The sequence below is a fragment of the Ananas comosus genome, linkage group 8 (genome assembly GCF_001540865.1).
Source record: "Ananas comosus cultivar F153 linkage group 8, ASM154086v1, whole genome shotgun sequence".
Lineage (NCBI taxonomy): Eukaryota > Viridiplantae > Streptophyta > Magnoliopsida > Poales > Bromeliaceae > Ananas > Ananas comosus.
This window is the reverse complement of record NC_033628.1, coordinates 8,929,629-8,950,063: the sequence shown is the minus strand read 5'-3', so window position 1 is coordinate 8,950,063 and position 20,435 is coordinate 8,929,629. Positions and strand designations below refer to the sequence as shown.

At 38.6% G+C, this 20,435-nt stretch overlaps 1 protein-coding gene and 1 long non-coding RNA gene across 3 annotated transcripts; one reads left to right on the top strand and one right to left on the bottom strand.

Moving 5' to 3' along the window:
• LOC109714377 lies at positions 6,634-8,872 on the top strand. 2 transcript variants are annotated; one of them, XR_002217343.1, is made up of 4 exons: positions 6,634-6,679; positions 6,759-6,860; positions 6,951-7,000; positions 8,656-8,872. It is a non-coding gene; the product is annotated as an uncharacterized LOC109714377 (long non-coding RNA). The 2 variants fall into 2 exon arrangements; XR_002217344.1 differs by having other exon boundaries at positions 6,750-6,860.
• Positions 17,071-18,103, bottom strand: LOC109714614 (putative protein TPRXL). The gene is made up of 2 exons (XM_020239310.1): positions 17,812-18,103; positions 17,071-17,700 (listed from the first exon to the last, which is right to left on the bottom strand). Exons 1-2 carry the CDS (start codon positions 17,947-17,949, stop codon positions 17,071-17,073), a joined length of 768 nt encoding a protein of 255 aa, XP_020094899.1. The 5' UTR covers positions 17,950-18,103.

The window sequence follows — 20,435 nt, the reverse complement described above, 5'->3', positions numbered from 1 at the left end:
GCATCCTCTTGCACCCATGCATTAGGTGCATCCAAAATCATGACCACCTTGGCCATGCCATATAGGTGTGGCTAATCCGTACCACCACCACCACAATAATAGCACATATGCTATATATTAGCTTACATAAAAAACTACCCAAATCCTAATCCAATTAGATTTCTACTCTAATTAATATTTAAATCTTAATTTATCCTCCAATAGATTTAAATATTAATCCTAATTCAATTAGGATTCAACTACAAATCTAACCAAATCCTAACTTCCCACCTTGGTTGGATTTGTAGTCTTCAACTGCTGTTTTGAGCTCACTATGCAAGCTCTATCTTGAGCTTGTTTCCTCCCCACTCGATGTCGCTGCATCCGCTGCTCCATATTGAGCGATTGTATCTCCGCAAACTTTTGGAACCCAAACAACCTTTGCTTCCATTTTGACTGTGCTCCCGTTCATAATGTACAAGTTCCCACACTTGTTCGCCTTGCACATGACCAAAATTCTTTTTTGGACCCTCATAGCTTCACCTGAAGCCGAAAAATCACAACCCTTCGTGTCCAATGCGCCTAATGAGATCAAATTGTGCTTTAACATCGATCGCTTCAAACGATCGGTAACACCGTGCAATGACATCGATCTTCTACAAAGATCGGTAATCCAATGTTTTGACGTTGATCTCTCCTAAAGCTTGGTAACCTTTGACTCTGATACCAATTGTTGGGAATCTGGTACTCCCCCCGGTACCGAATTTTGAGAATCCGCAGCCCGCTTCGATACCGACTGCTGTTGATCCGGTACCAATTGTTGGGATTCCGCAATGGAAGCGTCGAATTGGGTTTTTACCATAAACCCGTCTCCTCAGCAAAAGTTGACTCATCTTCTGTAACAGAGTAGCTACAACCCCGAGCCCTCTTTTTGAATCTCTACCGATACCGAATTTTGAGAATCCGCAACCCGCTTCGATACTGACTACTGTTGATCTGGTACTGATTGTTGGGATTCCACAATGAAAGTGTCGAATCGAATTTTTACCATAAACCCGTCTCCTCAGCAAAAGCTTACTCCACTTTTGTAACAGAGTAGCTACAACCCCGAGCCCTCTTCTGAATCTCTCCTATCCTTCTCTCTTCTATAGTCTCAGAAGACATATCTCATATCCTGTGCATCTGTGCACAAGGTATATCAATGACCAACGGCTATGAAAGCCGCTCACGTCCTCTTGCACCCATGCATTAGCTAGGTGCTTCCAAAATCATGACCACCTTGGCCATGCCATATGGGTGTGGCTAATACGTACCACCACCACCACAATAATAGCACATATGCTATATTTATAGCTTACATCGAAAGCTACCCTAGTCCTAATCCAATTAGATTTATATTCTAATTAATATTTAACTTAATTTATCTCCAACAGATTTAAATATTAATCCTAATCCAATTAGGATTCAACTACAAGTCTAACCAAATCCTAACAATTAGCACCCTCGCCTGGCAAGATAAGGTGTTGCGAAATCGCTCTATTCTTTATATCAAAATGTTGTAGAGCTACCATAAGGAGTGGGAAGCCATGTGGGAACTCGAGAGCATCATGCAGGAGAATTTTCCTCATCTATTTGGAGAATCTACGTGGCGCGTGAGATTTTAGTTTCATAGATAAAACTCCTTTTAAGGAGAAAGAAATATAATATATCGAACTTTGGTAAATTGACAAAGTGCGGATTAGGTTATACTAGGCATGATTAAAATAGGCTTATAGAAGTCTATAGTGAGTTTGGATCGAATTCAAACCATTTTAGATTGAAAAGGAATCCCGGAAATAACTTAAGTATGAGTTCTAGACTACTCAAATACCAACAAGAATTCGGGCACTCGAAATATTTTCGGACGATCCGGCTAAGCGCCGGATAGTTTAGATGCTTTTCTAGAGAGTATGGTTGGGAAGAATACCTACTTTTAGGCATTCGAATTACTATACAGGTGCTCAGAAATGATCAGGATCCTTTTGGATCCTACTTGAGGGAGTCTCGAACCCTTCTAGACTCCCAATTCAAGAGATCGAACGCGCAAAAGATTAAATATTCGATGTCTGAATGTCCCTATGATGTCTGAAACAACTTTTGGCAGTCAGTCACGGCCCGAGAGTGCTGGTCGTAGTGCACAATAAACAATCAAATGCTCGATTCTCCTTGCAGGCGCACTAATTGTGGACTGGGCAAGCAGGCGAGTGCCCGAAATCTTTTTCGAGCGCAGTACATAAAGAATAATGAAGCATCGAGCTTCCCAGTGCTTAAATTTTGGTCAGGCACCTGAAATCTAACATAGTGAGAGTGTTTTGTTTAATTACAAATAAGACATGTTGAGGGGTCAAAAGGGATTTTTACTAGCCAACCCTAATTTCTCCTATTTCTGCTCTTTAACTATATCTCTTTCTCTCTCTAGATCGAATGGAGCCCTAGCTTTCCCTTTTTTTGGATCTTGTAGATCCATCATCTTGGAGGCTTGGAGTAGACCAAGAGAACTAGGAGGAAACTCCAGGTAGGTGGAAGCAAACCGCTCAACTTGTCTTTCTCATCTAGTATAGGTACTTAAATTTAGCACCAATACATGTACAAAAATCTGTATTTTTGCATATTGTTCAAATTATGCACTCTAAACTCTGTTTTCGTGCTGTTTTCATAGCAAAAACACTCTAACACTCCTCAAACACAACCTCAACAATCTAAATCATATTAAATACTACTTTTCACCAAAATTTCACTAATTTGCAAAACTCCAGTGCACTAAACAATCACATTTATCGATCTTCTCCACCCGAAACTTCACCAGCTGACTTCTACGACTACAAATTCTAGCAAGCATGAAATAAATATTTTAAATACAATCCTGGTCGATAATCTACCAATTAGACTATGATATAGTATTGGTCTATTAATTAAATCCATCTTTCTCATAATCCAAATTAGTTTCTATAAGTACTAACTCATCTTTCACACCCCAAGATCCTTCCAACTAGCACTACATGCTTTATTGCATTCATATTTGCTTCCTATAATAGTCCCGTGTGCTATAGTTTGAGTTCTAGACTTTTTGGATACTGAAAACAAGGATCAGGTGCCTAAAATAGTTTCGGATGCTCAGGCCCAGCGCCCAGACTATCCGAACACTCCTCCAAAGAGTGTGTTTGGCAAGAAGGCCCAACATCGAATGTTTGGATTACCTTGTAGGTGCCTGAAAAAGATCAAGAACCTTTCGGATCCTATTTGAGGGCATTCGAGACCTTTACAAACTCCCAACCTGAGAGCTCGGATGCGTGAAAGATTAATCATTCGGTCGTCCAAATGTCCTTAAAGGCGCCCGAAACAACTTTTGAGTGGTCCCTCCTAAGCATCCGAATGGGTTTTGGATGCTCAACCTGAAAGCACTAGTCGCAGTGCGCAATAAATGACGCCTGATTTCTCTTGTTGTAGTATACTGAACTTTGGCAATTTGCAAAGTTCGAGTGTTAGAACAGTAATTGGAACTATTCTATGACTTTTGAAGGATTATTGAGAGGTTTTCAACAAGTTACTGAAGCAAGTAAGTAGCCGGGGAAGTGAAAAAGTGCATTGCAAATGCACTATTCAACTGTAGTACTCTGAACTTGGTCAATTGCGAAGTTCGAATGTGGGATCGGTATTGGGAGCGAACCCACATCTTTTAAAGAGTTGTAGTGAGGTTCTTGACAAGTTAAAAAAGTGATCGAACCGTCAGAAGATCGAAAGTGCATTGGAATTTCGAAATGCAAAATTTTGCATTGTGTACCGATACCAACTTGGTGGTGTACTGGTACCCAGCACAGACTGCTGCGTGGCAGCAAGGTGATTTTGGCCTTTTCACTTCCCTAACTGACCCTTATCAGCTCAGCTCGATCCCTGAGATTGTTCTTATCATGTTGGGGCTCAGAGAACAGAGGGTGCTTCTTTCTTTTTTTTCTCACTCTAGGGTTTGCCATAGTAGAGTGGAAAAGATGGATTCGAGCTCATTTTCATCCCGTCGTTTGCAGCTGGCTGAATTTGAAGATTTGGGGGCTGTTCTATGCAGTTGGAGAAGGAGGTTTTGGAGGGATTTCGCAACCCTAGCTCAGCAAGAAGCTGAGTTGAAACTTAATAAGGTGATGGATATCATTTTTTCTCTAATTTACTACTAGTAGCATGTTTGAGCTAGTTATGGTCCCTTGCTGCCAGCAGGATTGGAGGAAGGGTTTCAGCAGTTTTAAGAGAGTTGTTTGTTGTGATTCGTCAATCTTTATTCCAAGGAAAGTTGGATTAAAACTTGAACAAGGTAATTAGTTAGTTAATTACCTTATGTTGATATTATACCCGATTTTTGGTGAAGAATTGATGTTGTTTCTGGAATTTGTTACAGCAGCTTTGATTATTAATCTAAGCTGAATATAGTGACGTTTGAAAGCTGGTTCGGGGTTGTAAGGTACCGGATTTTAAATGTAAAAGTGGAAATAAATAAAAATAGTGTGGGATACTATTTTTATTGGACTTATAGACATAAATTATAAGTCTAGAGTGACCCGTGTTGAAATGGAAGCAAAAACAGAAGATTTAGAATTTTCTGTGAGAGACAGGGCAGACGAAAAATATCTGTACCGTGCTGCTAAACTGAATGTGAATAGTATTCTTGGATAACTTGGAGGCCAAGTTTCCTATGAAACTTGGAGGCTAAGTTTCCTATGACACTTGGAGACCAAGTTTCCTATGAAACTTGGAGGCCAAGTTTCCTATATATATATATAGGGGACTTGAGCATTTTCTTTCTTTCTCCCTCACACTTGCAACCAAAGAGAAATATCTCTCTCTAACAATTTCTTCACCAAAGAGAGGAATTGGAGGTGCATTTGGAGAAGAAAAAGGTTGCTTGGAGGTGAAGTCTTCATCCTCTTCATTACTTGGTTTGAGGAAAAGCTTGCGTTTGAGGTGCCTAAACGCGTGTGAAGCGTCGGTTCGTCGAGCAGGTGCGACCGAAGAGTAAAGTGGCGACTAGGGAACGTGCAATTGAGAACCTAGCCTCGTGATAGCGGTAAAAGGTGGGGGGTGTCATCCCGAAGTATCCGGGTTTCCTTTTATGCCTAAGTTATATATATATGTTGATCATAGTGCATTATAGGATTAGTAGATGATTACATTCCATTTCCTTGCATGTTTTCTATGGTAGTGTAGCATTATGGGCTTGACACTTGAACTTAGGTTGCATGAGGATTGGGTCATGTGACAAGAATTCTATAGTGATAAGAATGATGATGAACCCAAACTTGTGATGATGAAAACAAGCGACATTGAATTAGTATAGTAGAGATACTATAATGTGAACGAGTGGCATGTCAATTAACTAGAAAACTTACTACAATGATCGAACGAGTGGCATCGAGTCTAGTGTAGTAAACGTGACATGGTTCTAGGGATAGTAGAGATCCCGGCATCTTGGATACATTGTATATTGTGCAGCAGAGGCACGTTGACCCTTGTAGATAGGGTATCCTCTTGTGAGGATTGGATCATACTCACTAGTCTGTTTTTGCTTGTCGGTGGTCGCTCCACCGAGGCACGAGTCTCCGGAGTACTTCACTAGGGGCAGACGTAGTTGTCCCGCAGACGGTCTCGGTGTGCGAGTGCAGTTTCTCCTCACCTATGAGATTGAGAGTGAGTCGGGGTCGACCCCGGGGTGGCAACCTTCGGGTTGGCCATGAGATTGGATACTACCTAGGCATAGTTGCACGACGCACTGTGTAGCTCGTTCATTTGGATTATTGAGGCATAGTAGCATGTGCAGATACATCACTATGTAGTAGCTCATTTCCATTATTGTTGAAGCATAGTATCATGATTAGTAGAATATCATTGCTATGTTCATGCATTACCTCGAGTAGACATAGTGTATGTTGTAGATTGCATTACTATGTACTTTTCTATACTCATGACATGATTCTCGCATGATAGTAGTTGTTGCATGCATTATCATCGTTGATGGCATGATAGAGTAGTCGCAGTTTACTTTTATCTATCTATCTATCTCTCTATCTGTGCCAGCTTAGACCTAGTGGGAAAACCGGCGGCGTCGGCGGCCGAACCCACTGGGAACTATATTTATATAGTTCTCACCCCGTGTGGTTTTGGGGTACAGGTACACATAGAGGCGAGCCGAGCGAGGACCGCGGCAAGGGCATAGCGCCCTAAGTGAGCCTAGTTAGTAGCTTTTCCTTATGCATTAGAGTACCCTCGTGTACTAGTTGATATTTTGGATAGATATCAGAGAGCTACTTGTATTTTGAAGAAAACATGTACTTACATTTTGGAAGATGAAAATATAATATATTCAAATAATGTAAAATGATTGTGATAGTTAGACTATCTCTCTTTATACACTTGTATATCACTTGTGGTTCTTGCTCTTAGATGTATTGCACTTGTGTGCATCGTATTTGATCATGTATGTTATTTAAGCAAATTCCTGGGTGCTTAATTGTACATGATCTGGTTGCTTGGCCTTGGGCGGACAGGAGAGGTACTGTCCGTTCGGCGGTCCGTCTGATGTGCCCGAACCGTGCCAAATTGGTAGTGGATTCGGGGCGGGGCGTGACAGGGGTACTCCAACCTAAGTGGAAGTGAAGATTCAGCACTGGTCCGAACCTAGGTAAGAATTTAACCGAAATTAGACAATCTAGTAGTAGTTTTAATGCAGTTTCGAGACTTACTCGCAGCAGGAATTGCAGCAGGATATTAAATCACTTCGGCTGGGAATTGTGAGTTGTGAAGATCAGTTTTGATGTATTCCAACCTGAATTGAAGAGAAATTCAAGTTTGGATACTTCTAAGTGAGACTCTAACTTTAATTGTGTTTCTATGTGAGGGTTATCTATAAAGATTTGCATTAAGCTCCTAGCTGATTTTGGAATGATTGTTAGGGCATTTGAACGCTTCGGATTACTCCAATTGCAGAATCATCGACATATCGGTGGGTTTGACCTTTCCGAAATGGGTGAATTCCCTCTATATCTCCTTTGACATTATGAGTTAAACTTATTGCATACTTATGTGAATGTATGTGTATTTGAAGGAATTGAGACTTGCATCCCTGGGAATATAATATCATCTCTATGCAGTAGAAAAAGAGTTATGAAATTGCCTATTTCCCATAGCTCATTTGCTCTATTCCCATGTATCCATGTTATTAGTAGTTGGTACCGACAAGTTAAGCAGGACATTATTCAAGAGGAAGGAATTGTAGAACCAGGAAGTAATATTTATCTCTATTGAACAACAAAGAAATGATGTACTTGAGATGAAGTCATGCAATTCTATGTTGTAGACATACTGTTTGAACTCTTAGTCTATTTTATATAATGAGGTTGTTTATACATTCAGGCGGAATCTTGTAAGAGTATAGTGAACATTGTTTCATATACTTGTGTTAACTAGTAAGTTATTGCTTTCAATTGAGGAAAACTAGCATGAACTTTGTGCTTGGAATATGATTTAGTTAAGTGAGCAGAACTTGACATTATGACATAACATGAATGTATACTGTTAAATATAATCTAGTGGAATGACTAGAATTACCACGATGTATACTTGTATAATCAAGCAAAGTACTTGTATGTGACTTATTTACTCCGAGTAGTAGAGGCTTATGTGGAACTTTAGAATATGTGCCATGAGTCGTATGAACCTAGAATGAGTTATTGACTATGACCTTAGTAAACCACTTTCTTTATGTATAGGGAGTAGTGAGAGGACTCTATATGAGAATATATGAGTATAGTCCATTATGATGTAAAGAATATACTGGTTTAAGTTATACTAGCTATTGGTAGAATTATATCAACAAGTAGTTGATAGTGGCTTACGATTTGGTACTACGGTGTCGACCTTGTGTCGAGTTGAGATTCTATGTCGGCGACATAATGAAATTGTGATACCTATGCTATGGATTATGCTCGCATGCCATTGTGCTCATTCGCACACGCTTGTGTGGGTTGCGCCCTCCAAGCCGGCACTCTGGAGTTAGCCTAGCGACAGATTGCTCGCTTATGTACGATCTAAGCGCCGAAGTGGATTGCTATGGGTAGTGTTGGCTTCCACGGGGCCATTAGGCACAGCGCGGCTGGGACTTTACCTTGGGTACGTCTCTTGTGAATTGGGTCATTATGAGTTACTTTAATCTTAGACGGACATAGTTGCAAGGATACTTTATGTCATTGGTCGAGTAAACTTAGTAACGAACATACTAGAAGGTTGACATCCTGATTAGTTAGTAACATAATGACAGTATGTTTACACTCTTGCTAGTGTAGGAAATAACTACATGATGTCTTCAGCTAGTTTAACGATATTTGGTATACAGTCTAACATATAGCTAGTTAAACTGTTAATTAGCATGATTGTAGAACTTATCGTCATGAACCAGTACATAAAACCTGTTAATAAACATATCTTGAGATAAATGTCATAATTGGTTTACTTTAATACTTGTTGCATTTACTTGCTTATCTATTATTATTTACTCATGCCACAGTTGTCCTAGTGGTGTACTTCGCCACTCTCGGTGGCTTACCCACTGGGAACTATTGTTTAATAGTTCTCACGCCCTCTTTGTTGTTGTTTTTATAGAGCCTTCTACAGCGGAAAAGGCTAGAGTTCCTCGCGAGTGGTCAGCGGCTAGCTAGAGCCTTCTCGAAGTTAAATATATGAATCCCTACCATTTTATTTTAATTTAGTTTAGTGTTGTATCTTGAACTTATGTAGAATGTACTCTGCTTTTACATTGTAATAGGGTTTTGGGTTGTATAAGTTTAAACTTTTAGTTGTGCTCTGATTACTTGGTTAAGTTATGATTTGTTTGCTATATTGTTCATTCTCTTTGTAGACGCTTGGTGTACAACGTGGTTATTTGGTGTACACGGCGGGTCTGTGCACGTTACTGCGAGCTTCCGCTGAAGTCCAGGGCGTGACAGATTATAGTGGTACCAGAGCTTAAGGTTGAGTTTTAGTGGACCTAGTAAACCTTAGGCTAGTTGGACGATCAGGATTAGGACCGTTAGAGACGGGGTCTTTTACGATAATTTTGGGCGAAAGTATTGTGATTGGGTTGTATTTATAACTTCAAAAGTGTTGGAGTTGAATCGAAGTGAATAACCTCTATGTCCTTGCAAGATCACGTTGGCGGCCGACAACGTGATATTGCAAAATAGTGGAAGGTCACTTCATTACTTTCGCATGATTGGGATCTTATATTTATGAGTGGGGCTACGATAGCATAGGTTGTTTTAACCGTGCCTATTTTGTTTGTTGCAGCTTGCGATGTCAAAGATGCACTATATGGCGGCTCAGGCGACCGAGCCGGAGAAGCTTATACCCTCTGAATCTAATGAGGTTCGAGAACTGAAAAAGCAATTGGCCACTCTAGTTGGACTAGTGGAGCGACAGTCGAATGTGGCGCTGCTTCAAGCAGAAGCTTTACGCCCACAGGATGAAGGAATCAGACGATTGGAGGACTTGTTGATCCAACAAACGACAGACCTCAAGAAATTCCATGAAGTTTCAGATCGTACCTTAACTGTAAGAAAAGGCGTGGAATATACTAAGAGAGTAAAGGAGACCACCAAAGGTGATCAATTACAGGTCGGGGAATCATCAAGGAAAGTAAAGAAGAATCAACCTCGGGGACGTGGTTCTTTTCCTAAGCAAAGAATGTTGAGGCGTCAATTATCACGGCAATGTGTGACTTGTGGAGGTCCGTACGTTCCCCCAAAGTGCCCTCAGCGGAGAGGGAAGTGTTTTGTATGTGGTCAGGAGGGTCATTTTCGATCTGAGTGCCCAAGGAATAACATGTAAATTAAAGTGTCTGCATCGACTTTGTTGCAAGAGGCACCCAGTGGATGTACGCCGGCAGAATTATTAGAGCTAGATGTGGCGGCGAGGATGATTATTGCAGGTAGTATGTTATGTAATGTTCCTATAACTTGATTATGTTTATGATGATTGTTTTAGTTGCATCCCCAGTCGGCTATTTGCCAAGTTGAGTAGCATCAATTCCTTTCTTGATGCATGTAGGATGATTGATTTAGCATGATGGTCTATTTGACGCCCTGTCTAATGAGAGGGTTTTGTATATGCCAACAAATTGATTGGCCTTATCTATGATAGAGTGGTTTTGGTTGAAATCTAGCTTGTGAGGTACTTTGTACCATGGATTGTGCGAACTAAACTGATTCGCCTTGGGAGTTTGAGCATAATGTAATGCATCTTGAAGGTTTAATTTTGCTGATTGCGGAAATTGTTATCTTACCTAAATTAGGTATTTATAGGAAAGTTGGAGCCTAATGGGCTGATAATTTAGAATGAGTGAGAATCCTTGAAATGAAGGATAATTTTGAGAAGTTGTTATATGTCCGATCGAGTCACAAATTGTGGGCTCGACAGGTAGGGAGGCTTTTATGCCTTGTGCTTCGCTTTATGGGGAAGCAATCCCATTGGTTGTTCGACTATATGTCAATTATCGTGATTTCAATTGGAAACACGATTAAGTAGCTTAACTACATTGAGATCTGTTGATCTTTTAACCAGCTTTAAGCATTAGGTGCATTTAATAGATTGTGTAGCAATCTGAAGAACTTTGTAGCCTTCCTTGACAGGGAATGTCATGAAGGGGTTTGTTCAGACGTTTGTTCAGTGAACCCTGCAAGGCAAATGATGGATGACTCAGTAGAAGAATTAGTAGGATTGAGATAAGACTCTCCTAATTGGATTAAGTATCTTGGAATATTGAGAAAGAAATCATCCAGTTATTTATTTCTTTCTCTTTTTATTTTGGTTTATGTATAATGGAATTAAGCTCCTTGGAACAAATTGCATGAGACAAGTCAATTTGGAAGTTCTATCATCAAAAACAAATCGGTAGTAAAACGGCTCGTTTACTACCGATAGTATTCTAGCTCAACTCTATATATATATATATATATATATATATATATATAGAGAGAGAGAGAACGAGGAGTGTAATCTCTGAGAGAGAGATGGGGAGAGAGATTGACTGAGGCTGCCCGTGCACGGAGAGTGAAGAGAGAGAGAGAGAGGCACGCGCGCTAGGCTGGAATACCATTGATAGCCAAAGTTATTTTTTGCTATCAAGTTTTTAAACCTTGGTATGAAAAATTGTACGGGTTATGATGATATTAGTCCCTTACACTCCGTTTTGATTTGGGGTTAAAGGGAGTTAATCCCCCCCCGACCCCCCCCTATTAACCTCAAACAAAAATTTGAGGGGGTGGGGTTAGCTAACCTCACCCCCTATTAGATCTATACTTTTATTAATTCCACTCTTTAGATCATACTATTTAACCAACCATCTACTCAACCCTAGAGGATCACCACTAAACCCTAGGTGCCCTGCAATTTTTTATCCAAGGGCTAAAAATACGATAGCAAAGAAAAGTCAAATACTATAAATAATATTCCAACCCAACTCTATATATATAGTAGGACTACTATACTTTTATGAGTATAAAACATTTTGTCTTCATAAGTTGTATTTAATGACTGAACTTCATAATCAACAATTCACACTATTAAATATAATATAAGGCATTTGAACCTTTTAGAAAATATATTTTGTAATTTTAAAATCATAATAAAGTCCATCAAACGCACATAAAATGAATTGCCAAACTTGACGACCTGCTAAAAATAGAGGATCAGATTCTTCAATTTAAAATCGAAGTTATAGATCTCTACCTAGATATTGAATAGAATTTTTTGCCAAAAATTCAACCGATTCCGAGTCTTTTACATGGTTAAACTAGCGAGCATACCCTACTGGCTATTAAAAATTGTCAATTTTAAAATCTTTTGATCGTATGGTAAATGATGTCAAAAATTATGAACTTTGGTTTCTCAAAGTTTCAAACACTCTAAATCGTAAATTATAAAAGTTGGTTTTTAAAGTTTTAAATGTTCTAAATCATATTTAACGATATGGCTTGTTGATTAGGAAACTTTATCATCGAAAATGACTTATGAGTATAAAGTTGATCGTACTTATAAGAGTATGACAGTTAGACTCTATACATATATACAAAATAAATTTTTACTATTTAAATATTGGCCCAACCCTAATGTCGAGAGGCCGAATAATATTTCTAGAATTCTAATTGTTAGATCAAAAATTTAATGGATAGAATTTTTCTAAACTTTGTTTCATATATAAGCTTTTAATCTTGTGATAATTGCCTATATATTCCTCAAAACTATGGAAATATTTTATTTATTCCTACTTTTTTTCTTTCTAATATATCCGTCATATGTTACTCCGTTATTCCAAAATACCCCTTCAGTTACCACTTGTTAAGTTAACTTGGGTTAATCATGAGTTAAATATCTACCATAGTTAAAAAAAAATTAAAATACCTCTTTTGCCCTTAATTAAAGGGCAAATAAGAAATGTTGGTGATGATAAAAGGGTATATTTGAAAAGACCAAAATTAAAATATTTTTGTCCCTAACTTAAAAGGAAGTAAGAAAAGTTGATGATGGTAGATGTATATATTTGAAAGGGCAAAATAGTAATTTTATAGAGATAGCAGCTATTGCTAATAGTTCATTAACAGAATTTAACTTTAGAGGTATATTGGAAATAAATTGGAACGTAAAAAGGATATTTTCAATATTAGCCTTCTAAGAGAGGTAAATCAGAAAGTCGAAAACTTTTCAGGAGTATACAAGCAATTGCCCCTTCAATCCTAACCCTAATTTCCTTCCAAATTCCAACCTTATACTAGGTATCCAGCGGCTTCTCACCTAGCCCCAACCTCCAACTACTCTCCCTAGGCCTCGCCTCCTCCGCCCTCTCAAGCTTTGCGGTGCTTCCTCACCTTCAGAATCTTTTACACCGTTAAATTAGCGAGCATCCCCAATCGGCCATTAAAAATTTTTAATTTTAAGATCTTTTGATCATGCGGTAAATGATGTCAAAAAATTATGAACTTTGATTTCTTAAAATTTCAAATGCTTTAAATTGTAAATTATAAAACATAGTTTTTCAAAGTTTTAAATGCTCTAAACCATATTTAACGGCCTGGCACATTAATTAGGAAACTCTATCATTGAAAATGACTTATGAGTATGAAATCAATCGTACTTATAAGAGTATAACAATAGGACTCTATACATATAAACAAAATAATTTTTTACTATTTAAATATTGGCCCAACCCAAATGTCGAGAGGCCCAATATTTCTAGAATTTTAACTGTTAGATCAAAAATCTAAAGGATAGAATTTTTTAAACTTTATTTCGTAGTACAAGCCTTTAATCTTAACCCTAATTTCCATCCAAGTTCCAACCTTACACAAGGTAATCCAGCAGCTTCTCACCCAGCCCCAACCTCCAGCTCCTCTCCCTAGGCCTCGCCTCCTCAGCCCTCTCCAACTTTGTGGTGCTTCCTCTTCTTCTTGCTCGACCCCACCTCCAACTTTGCTCCTTAACAAGCCGAACACTAGCTAACTCGAATAAACTGCGAGCTGATCTCAAGTTGGGCTTTTCGAGTTCATCACGAGCTCGAGTCTAATATGAGGTTGGTCTTTAATACTTTCGAGCCAACCTCGAGCTGCCCCTGCTCGCTCCTATTCGGCTCGTTGACAGCTCTAGAGTTATGGATGTCGAATGCCCAAACTAAATATTTAGTATAATTTGTCCATCATAGTTTAGACTTGAAAAATAGCTTATCTCAAGGGTCGGCCCAAGTCCAACTTGAAATCAAAGCCTGTCAAGCATCTATTAAGCCCAACTTATTTGCCAAGATCTCACTCGTTTTAGGCTGCATTTGGGTCGAAATCTAAACTCTAGGGCATAATTTTTTATGCTCTTGAAAATAAGAGATAGTTCAATACAAGCTATAATAATTGAAAATTTGTATTTGAATGCATTTAGAGATATTTTGGAGAATTTCCTTAATAGCATTTGGATTAAAAGTCTATAATAATATAAAAATAAGTTGAAAAAAAAATTAAAAATACCAATGTTTAGACATTCAAACCTTTATATTTAATCCAATATAATATATAATAATAAATTTAATGAAATATATTATTTTCTAAAAAAGCATTTTTCTATAAAATTATTTTTTATTTATACAATATATTTATAATATATATATTATATAATATATTATATGTAACAATTCACAATATAATATTATACAATTTATGTTATTCAATGAAAATAATATAATATTAACAAATATTATATCACGTAATAAAATAATATATCATATTTAATGTAATTTATGTTCTATAATAAGTTGTTAGTAAAAAATATATTATAACAATAATAGTATTTACAATAACATATTTACTAATTTATTTATCTATTTATATTTATCTAAAATATAAGAGAGAAACAACTTTGTTCCTACTTCGATCCGTAAGGAAAAACTTGTAACGGATTGCTAGCAACCCACTTAGGCCGAAATAACTGGTTCCACTATTTTATATGCGTTTGGTTATAATTTGGAGGATATTCTCTTTATTATATTTTCCAACCAAGCACTACTTTATAATAGCATAATTATAATTTAGGAAAAACTTCAAAAAACTCCCTTGTGGTTTTAATTTTTTTCACTTTAGTACCCTGTGGTTTAAAATGTATCAAGTTAGTACCTTGTGGTTTCTCACTTTATCACTTTAGTACCCTGTGGTTTAAAGTGTATCAAGTTAATACCCTGTGGTTTTGCATTTTATCACTTTAGTACTCTGTGGTTTTGATTTTGTATCAAATTAGTACCCTGTGGTTTTTTAAACTATAGGGTACTAAAGTGATAAAGTGTGAAACCACAGGGTACTAAAGTGATAAAGTACAAAACCACAGGGTACTAATTTGATACACTTTAAACCACAGGATACTAAAGTGATAAAGTGAGAAACCACAGGGTACTAACTTGATACACTTTAAACCACAGGGTACTAAAATGAAAAAGTGTGAAACCACAGAGGGGGTTTTTGAAGTTTTTTCTATAATTTATTATTAGCTAAATTACAGAAAAGCTTTTTATAAATATTCATTTTTTTACTTTTTTTCCCTAACATTCAAAACCTACAATTTACTTCCTCAACATTTTTAAATTATTGTATTTACCTGAACTTCGTAACTCCGTTAGAGTTCTATCATTATTTTTTTTATTTTTTATAATTTATTCTGAAAATGCCATTCAAAATGATAGAAATATATTAAAAAATTATTTTTTTCTTTATGGAAGAAATAAGGGTAATTTGATCATTTTGCCCTCTTCATTAACACCATAAAATATAAGTTTCTAAAAGTCGGATTGGTAAAATAAAAAAACCAAGTATTTATAAAGAGATTTTTCATATTTTAGTCTTTATTATTTGACCATAAATGAAAATTATTTTTTTAGACCTAGTTTGTGATTGAGGTGTATATATTTAAAGCCATCAGTTTTTATAGCCATAAGGTTTAGAAAATCTGAAAATACTTCTTTTTTTCCTCTCATGTTATAAAATAATAATAGAAACCACTATGGAGAAATAAATAGCTTCTTACTTCTCGGATGATCATTTCCACCATCATACCGACCGTTCCTAGAGCAAATGGTAAAGGGCTTGGTGGTTGGTACCCGAGATCCAAGTTCGAATCCTAATTAATTCACATTTTCAGCTAAGTTTATTTATAAATGAAATAAACAAAGTATACTACCTATCTCTCTCAAAAAAAAAAAAATAAATAAATAAATAAATTCCACCATCATGTTTTACTTTGATTAAAACCATCTTAATTGCGTTCGCATTCTAGTAAAATGTCCAAGAATAACCGTGCCCATTCATATCCCTACTTTGACTACATATTCTGAAAATATTTTTTTCCCTTTCGTTAATCCATCTCTAATCCATATTTCATTTGGATCTCATTTTTCTCTATCCTTCCATAAAAATAACTAGAAACAAAAACAACAAATTGGCCGACAAAACTATAGGTACATTCCGATTAAAATAAAATAGAAATATTTGTGTGTGAAAATTAATTATGAGCTTCAATCACTCAGAACTAATCATAAAACACACAGTAAAACAACATTCTCATTCACATCCAAATAAAACAAAACAAACCATAAAAAAGAGAGGGAAAAAAAAAAAATCCCTATTCAATCTTTTACATAGTTAATTTTCTACCAGCAATGCTAGACTTATCCAAATTGGATTGTAATCTCACAGCTTTTTTTCATTCAAAGATCAACTTTTTTCTAAACTGATCTTATTATTATTTTTAAATAAAAAGCTGTGGGATTGCAATCTCTCTTGTTGTATAATTTCTTCTGTCAATGGTCTCTTCCCGAGTTTTTATCGATACTCCCTCTACTATTCATACTGTTACTGCTGTTACTAACAGTGCTGATGCTATTGCTATTACTAGTACTACTGCCACTATTGCCGCTGCTGCTGTGGCCGCCACCGCTTCTGCCGTACAAGCAAAGCACCAGGCACTTAACCACGCCGGACCGACCGGCAGTGTACACGTGGAAACCTGGGGCCACCATCATCTTAACACTCACGGGCTCGCCCCGACCCTGCGCGACCCGGCCCGTACCTGCATCCTCCATGAACCGGGGGTCGAATCGAGCCCCCCGGTCGACCCGTATAATCGGGACGGTCGGGTGAACCGACCGGGCCATAAGCCGGACCGTAAATGCGGCTTTGGCCGCTGAAAAGAAGGCCTGCAAAAGCGGCTCGGTCCAGGGCCGGTTCGACCCGACCGAACCGACCACGTCGCTCATTTTGCGGTCGCAGAAGCGGCTCAGGCCCTCGCTGTAGTGTTTGGTGCCTTTATTCAAGACCTGGTCCCAAGTGAGCGCGCGGACCGCTTCGTACGCGTCCCGTGGGGCGCACGGGCGAGCGCGTCGGCGCGCCGCGTCTCTCCGTCCCCGTCGTCGAGCTCGAAGCCGAGAAGAGGACGCGGTTGAGGAAGGACCCATGTAGTCGGGGAGGAGGAGAGATTAGGGTTAGGTTACGGTTAGGGTTAGGGTTTTGGAGCGGAGGAAGGGAGCGGGGAAGGCGGTGGGATGAGCGCGGAGTGGGAAACGGATGCGGAGTGAAGGGTTTGGAATGGAGAGGGGAGGGGAAGGGAGGAGGGAGAATTGGTATTGGATGCTCGCGACGGGATATTTGAGCGGGAGGCTCTGAGGAGGGCCTCGTCGCGCTTACGGGTCGGCGCGAGGAGCTTGCGGGAGACTCGGGCGCGAGCGCCACTCCTCGCCGCGGCGCGCGAGGAGGGTGCGGCGCGCGGCGAGGGTGGCGGCGGGCGGAGACGAGAGGGTGGTGCGGCGGAGAGGTTGAGGATGAGGGAGCGGAAGAGGGAGGGGGAAGAAGGAGGGGGATCGAGGGGCACGACTGAGGGCTTGTCGCGGGAGGACGGGCGGCAGCCGGAGCAGGAGACGGAGACAGAGCCGGCGGAAGCGGAGGCGGAGGCGGAGGCGGAGGAAGGGGTGGGTTTGGGTGGTTTCTTGGAGGAAGGGTGGAGAGGAGTAGGTTGGTGGTGGTGGTGGTGTTGGGGCCCAGCGGTGAGGCTTCTTGGTTCTCTTGTGGCACCTTGGACGTTGTTGCTTCTGTTGCTGCTGTAGTTGTCTTTGTTTTCTTGCTCGACGCTGATCTGTAGAGTCGGAGGCGGTGACAGTTTGCGCTAATTATCAAAGATAAATCTCAAATAATAAGATAAAATGAAGAATAACAAGGAAAGATAGAAAGGACGAAGAGAACTTACGGGGGAGATGTGGTGGGGAGGAGAGGAGGAGGAGGAAGGGGGGAAGGGAGAGGAGGAGGCCATCACTGGAGAGGGGTCGGTACTGGTAATGGTGGTGGAGGTGGTGGTGGTGGTGGTGGTTTTCGTTTCGCGCTTCATTAGCTACTATCCTCACGGACCTCACGGGTAAGCGGACAAGGGGCCGTTGAGTTTTAAATGCCGGGGGGTGCTCCGTAACCTTTACCGCTGTTGAGTAGAACGAATCGTTATCTCTAATATTGCCTCTCACTCGCAAAGAAATATATGGTTAGCTCTTGTATTAATCTTTCCCCTTAATCAGATCATATAAGTTATCAGTCGTAAGTAGGTATCTGGATAAGATTCCTAATTGCATAACATAAAAAGTTACCAAATATAAATTCAAAAAAAAAAAAAAAAAAAGTTGAGGAATCTATTTCCTTCAAAATATAACCTATCATTGAAAGGGTCTCCATGCATTTTGCGTCAATAATTTTTGAAGGAAGACATGAAAAAGCCTCAATTAATGTAGTCAAGACATATGTCAGCAGCAAATTTCTGCTCGGCATGGACACAATTTGGATCATCTACACCTGCAGAGGTGGGTACGAAGATTAATTGCACCACTTGACGTCGGTAGCGATTTTTCGTTTTGGTCTCTCATTTTTTTCCCCCTCTAATCAGATCTTCAATATTTAGGATCGGTTACGTCGTTATTTCTAATTTTTCATTTTTTACTTCCATCACTAACATCTTCTTCCATATGCTCGTCCACCCCGTCAAGTCTAATTTCACTACCACAACTCTGTTATTTGCATCTACAATCAAATCGACCTCGACCTATATATGACGCTTATACGACACTTACTATCTTTTTTGGAGCATTTGACAATCGTTAATGTTGTCAGACATACCACCAAATTTTTTCGAAAACTTGAAAAAGTCGATGCCAAGATTGACTACGGTTTAGTTTATAATGTGTAAAATAATTATGCTCTTTGAATAGAAATATATTTTGAAATTACAAAAATCTCCTCAGATTTAAAACACTTATAAAATAAGTGAACAATTTCTCATTAAGCAATAAATTGTTCAATATTAAGTAGTGAATAAATTATATTAAGCAGTGTAAGCAGCGTGTGTGGTACTCAGCAGTGAACAAATTCTATTAAGTAGCAAGTAGTTACCGACCGTCTCTAGAGCAAGTGGCAAAAGGCTTGGTGGTTAGTATCCGAGATTCTAGTTCGAATCCTAATTGATTCACATTTCCAGCTAAGTTTATTTCTAAATGAAATAAACGAAGCGGGTAGCGTGCAACCTATCTCTCAAAAAAAAAAAAAAAAAAAAAAAAAAAAAAAAAAAAAGTAGCAAGTAGTTTGTATTAAACAGTCAGTAATAGGGAGCATAAGTTTAGATTTGGTTAGTGGGTCCAGACAAGCGATGTACCATCCTAAAAGTAAGATTACTTCTCCACCTATGAAGCTTTGACAATCACTTCTAGTGATACAACGAGTATAATGAATAAACTACTAGCTATCCCGTCAACACATCTCCAAGATAGCAAAAGATGAACTAAATGAGCCCTTAGATATCCAATAAATAAGAAAAAAATAGTAAGAGAGGAAGATTTAAGCTTCGGTGTAAAAAAGTACTCTAATCACCATATCCCTCGTATAAAGTAAGAGGAGAATTAAAACCAGCAGGCTAGTACGTAGCCATTAAAGACCAACCTCTTAAAAGGAATAATATTGTATCATTATCCATAGAGCCTCTAATAAATACTTGGAAGGTGAATAGTAGGTAAGCAAAAATATTTGAACAAAAGTATTAAAACAGCTATGAAAAATAAAGATTAAGTGTATGTGAGCGACTGCACACGCACCGTTCTCTAAGAAAGCGACTAAGAGATAATGGAATACGTACATAACAAGTAATTACTTCTCTTATTCCATCTTCGACTAATTTTAGAGTAGTATTTGGAGTACTAGTAATCCCAAATAAAGCTTATTAGATATTAGGTGACTCAGGAGGTCCTTGCCCCCAATTAAAGCTTTAGATCACAAAATAAATAGTAAATTTCTAAATCTTCACATGGGATTTAAATTTTTAAATAAAAGGAAAACAACATAATATCAAAATACAAAGTAAACGAATAAGGTGCTGGATCCTTCCCTTATACCACATGTTCGGCAAAGCAACTTTTTGGAACCTCCACTTAGTGCATCTCTGCGTACATCCAAGGGTAAATAGTGCACTATGGCTTAAATCATGACTGATGAATCAGATTTCATAAACCACACACATGGTACAACCTCGTCAAGGTTCTATGTGGATTAGCCTTCTTATGGCTATGGGCTAGTATCACTCCACATATGCGTGTTTTTGGGAATAACCCTCTTTTCATAGTCACAGCCTCAAAACTTCACACGCATACTAGTTCCTCATAAGACTGTTTGAGATGTCATTCCCAGCATTGTGAGTCTTGAAACTTTAGGGTTAATGCCCTTCTTACCTGCATGCAGATATGAGCACTATTGCTATACGTATGCATAAAACGTGCTTGTCATACCTTCCTATCCAATTTGTTTCTATCTACTAAACCTTTCAGAGATTAGGTTGCCATCACT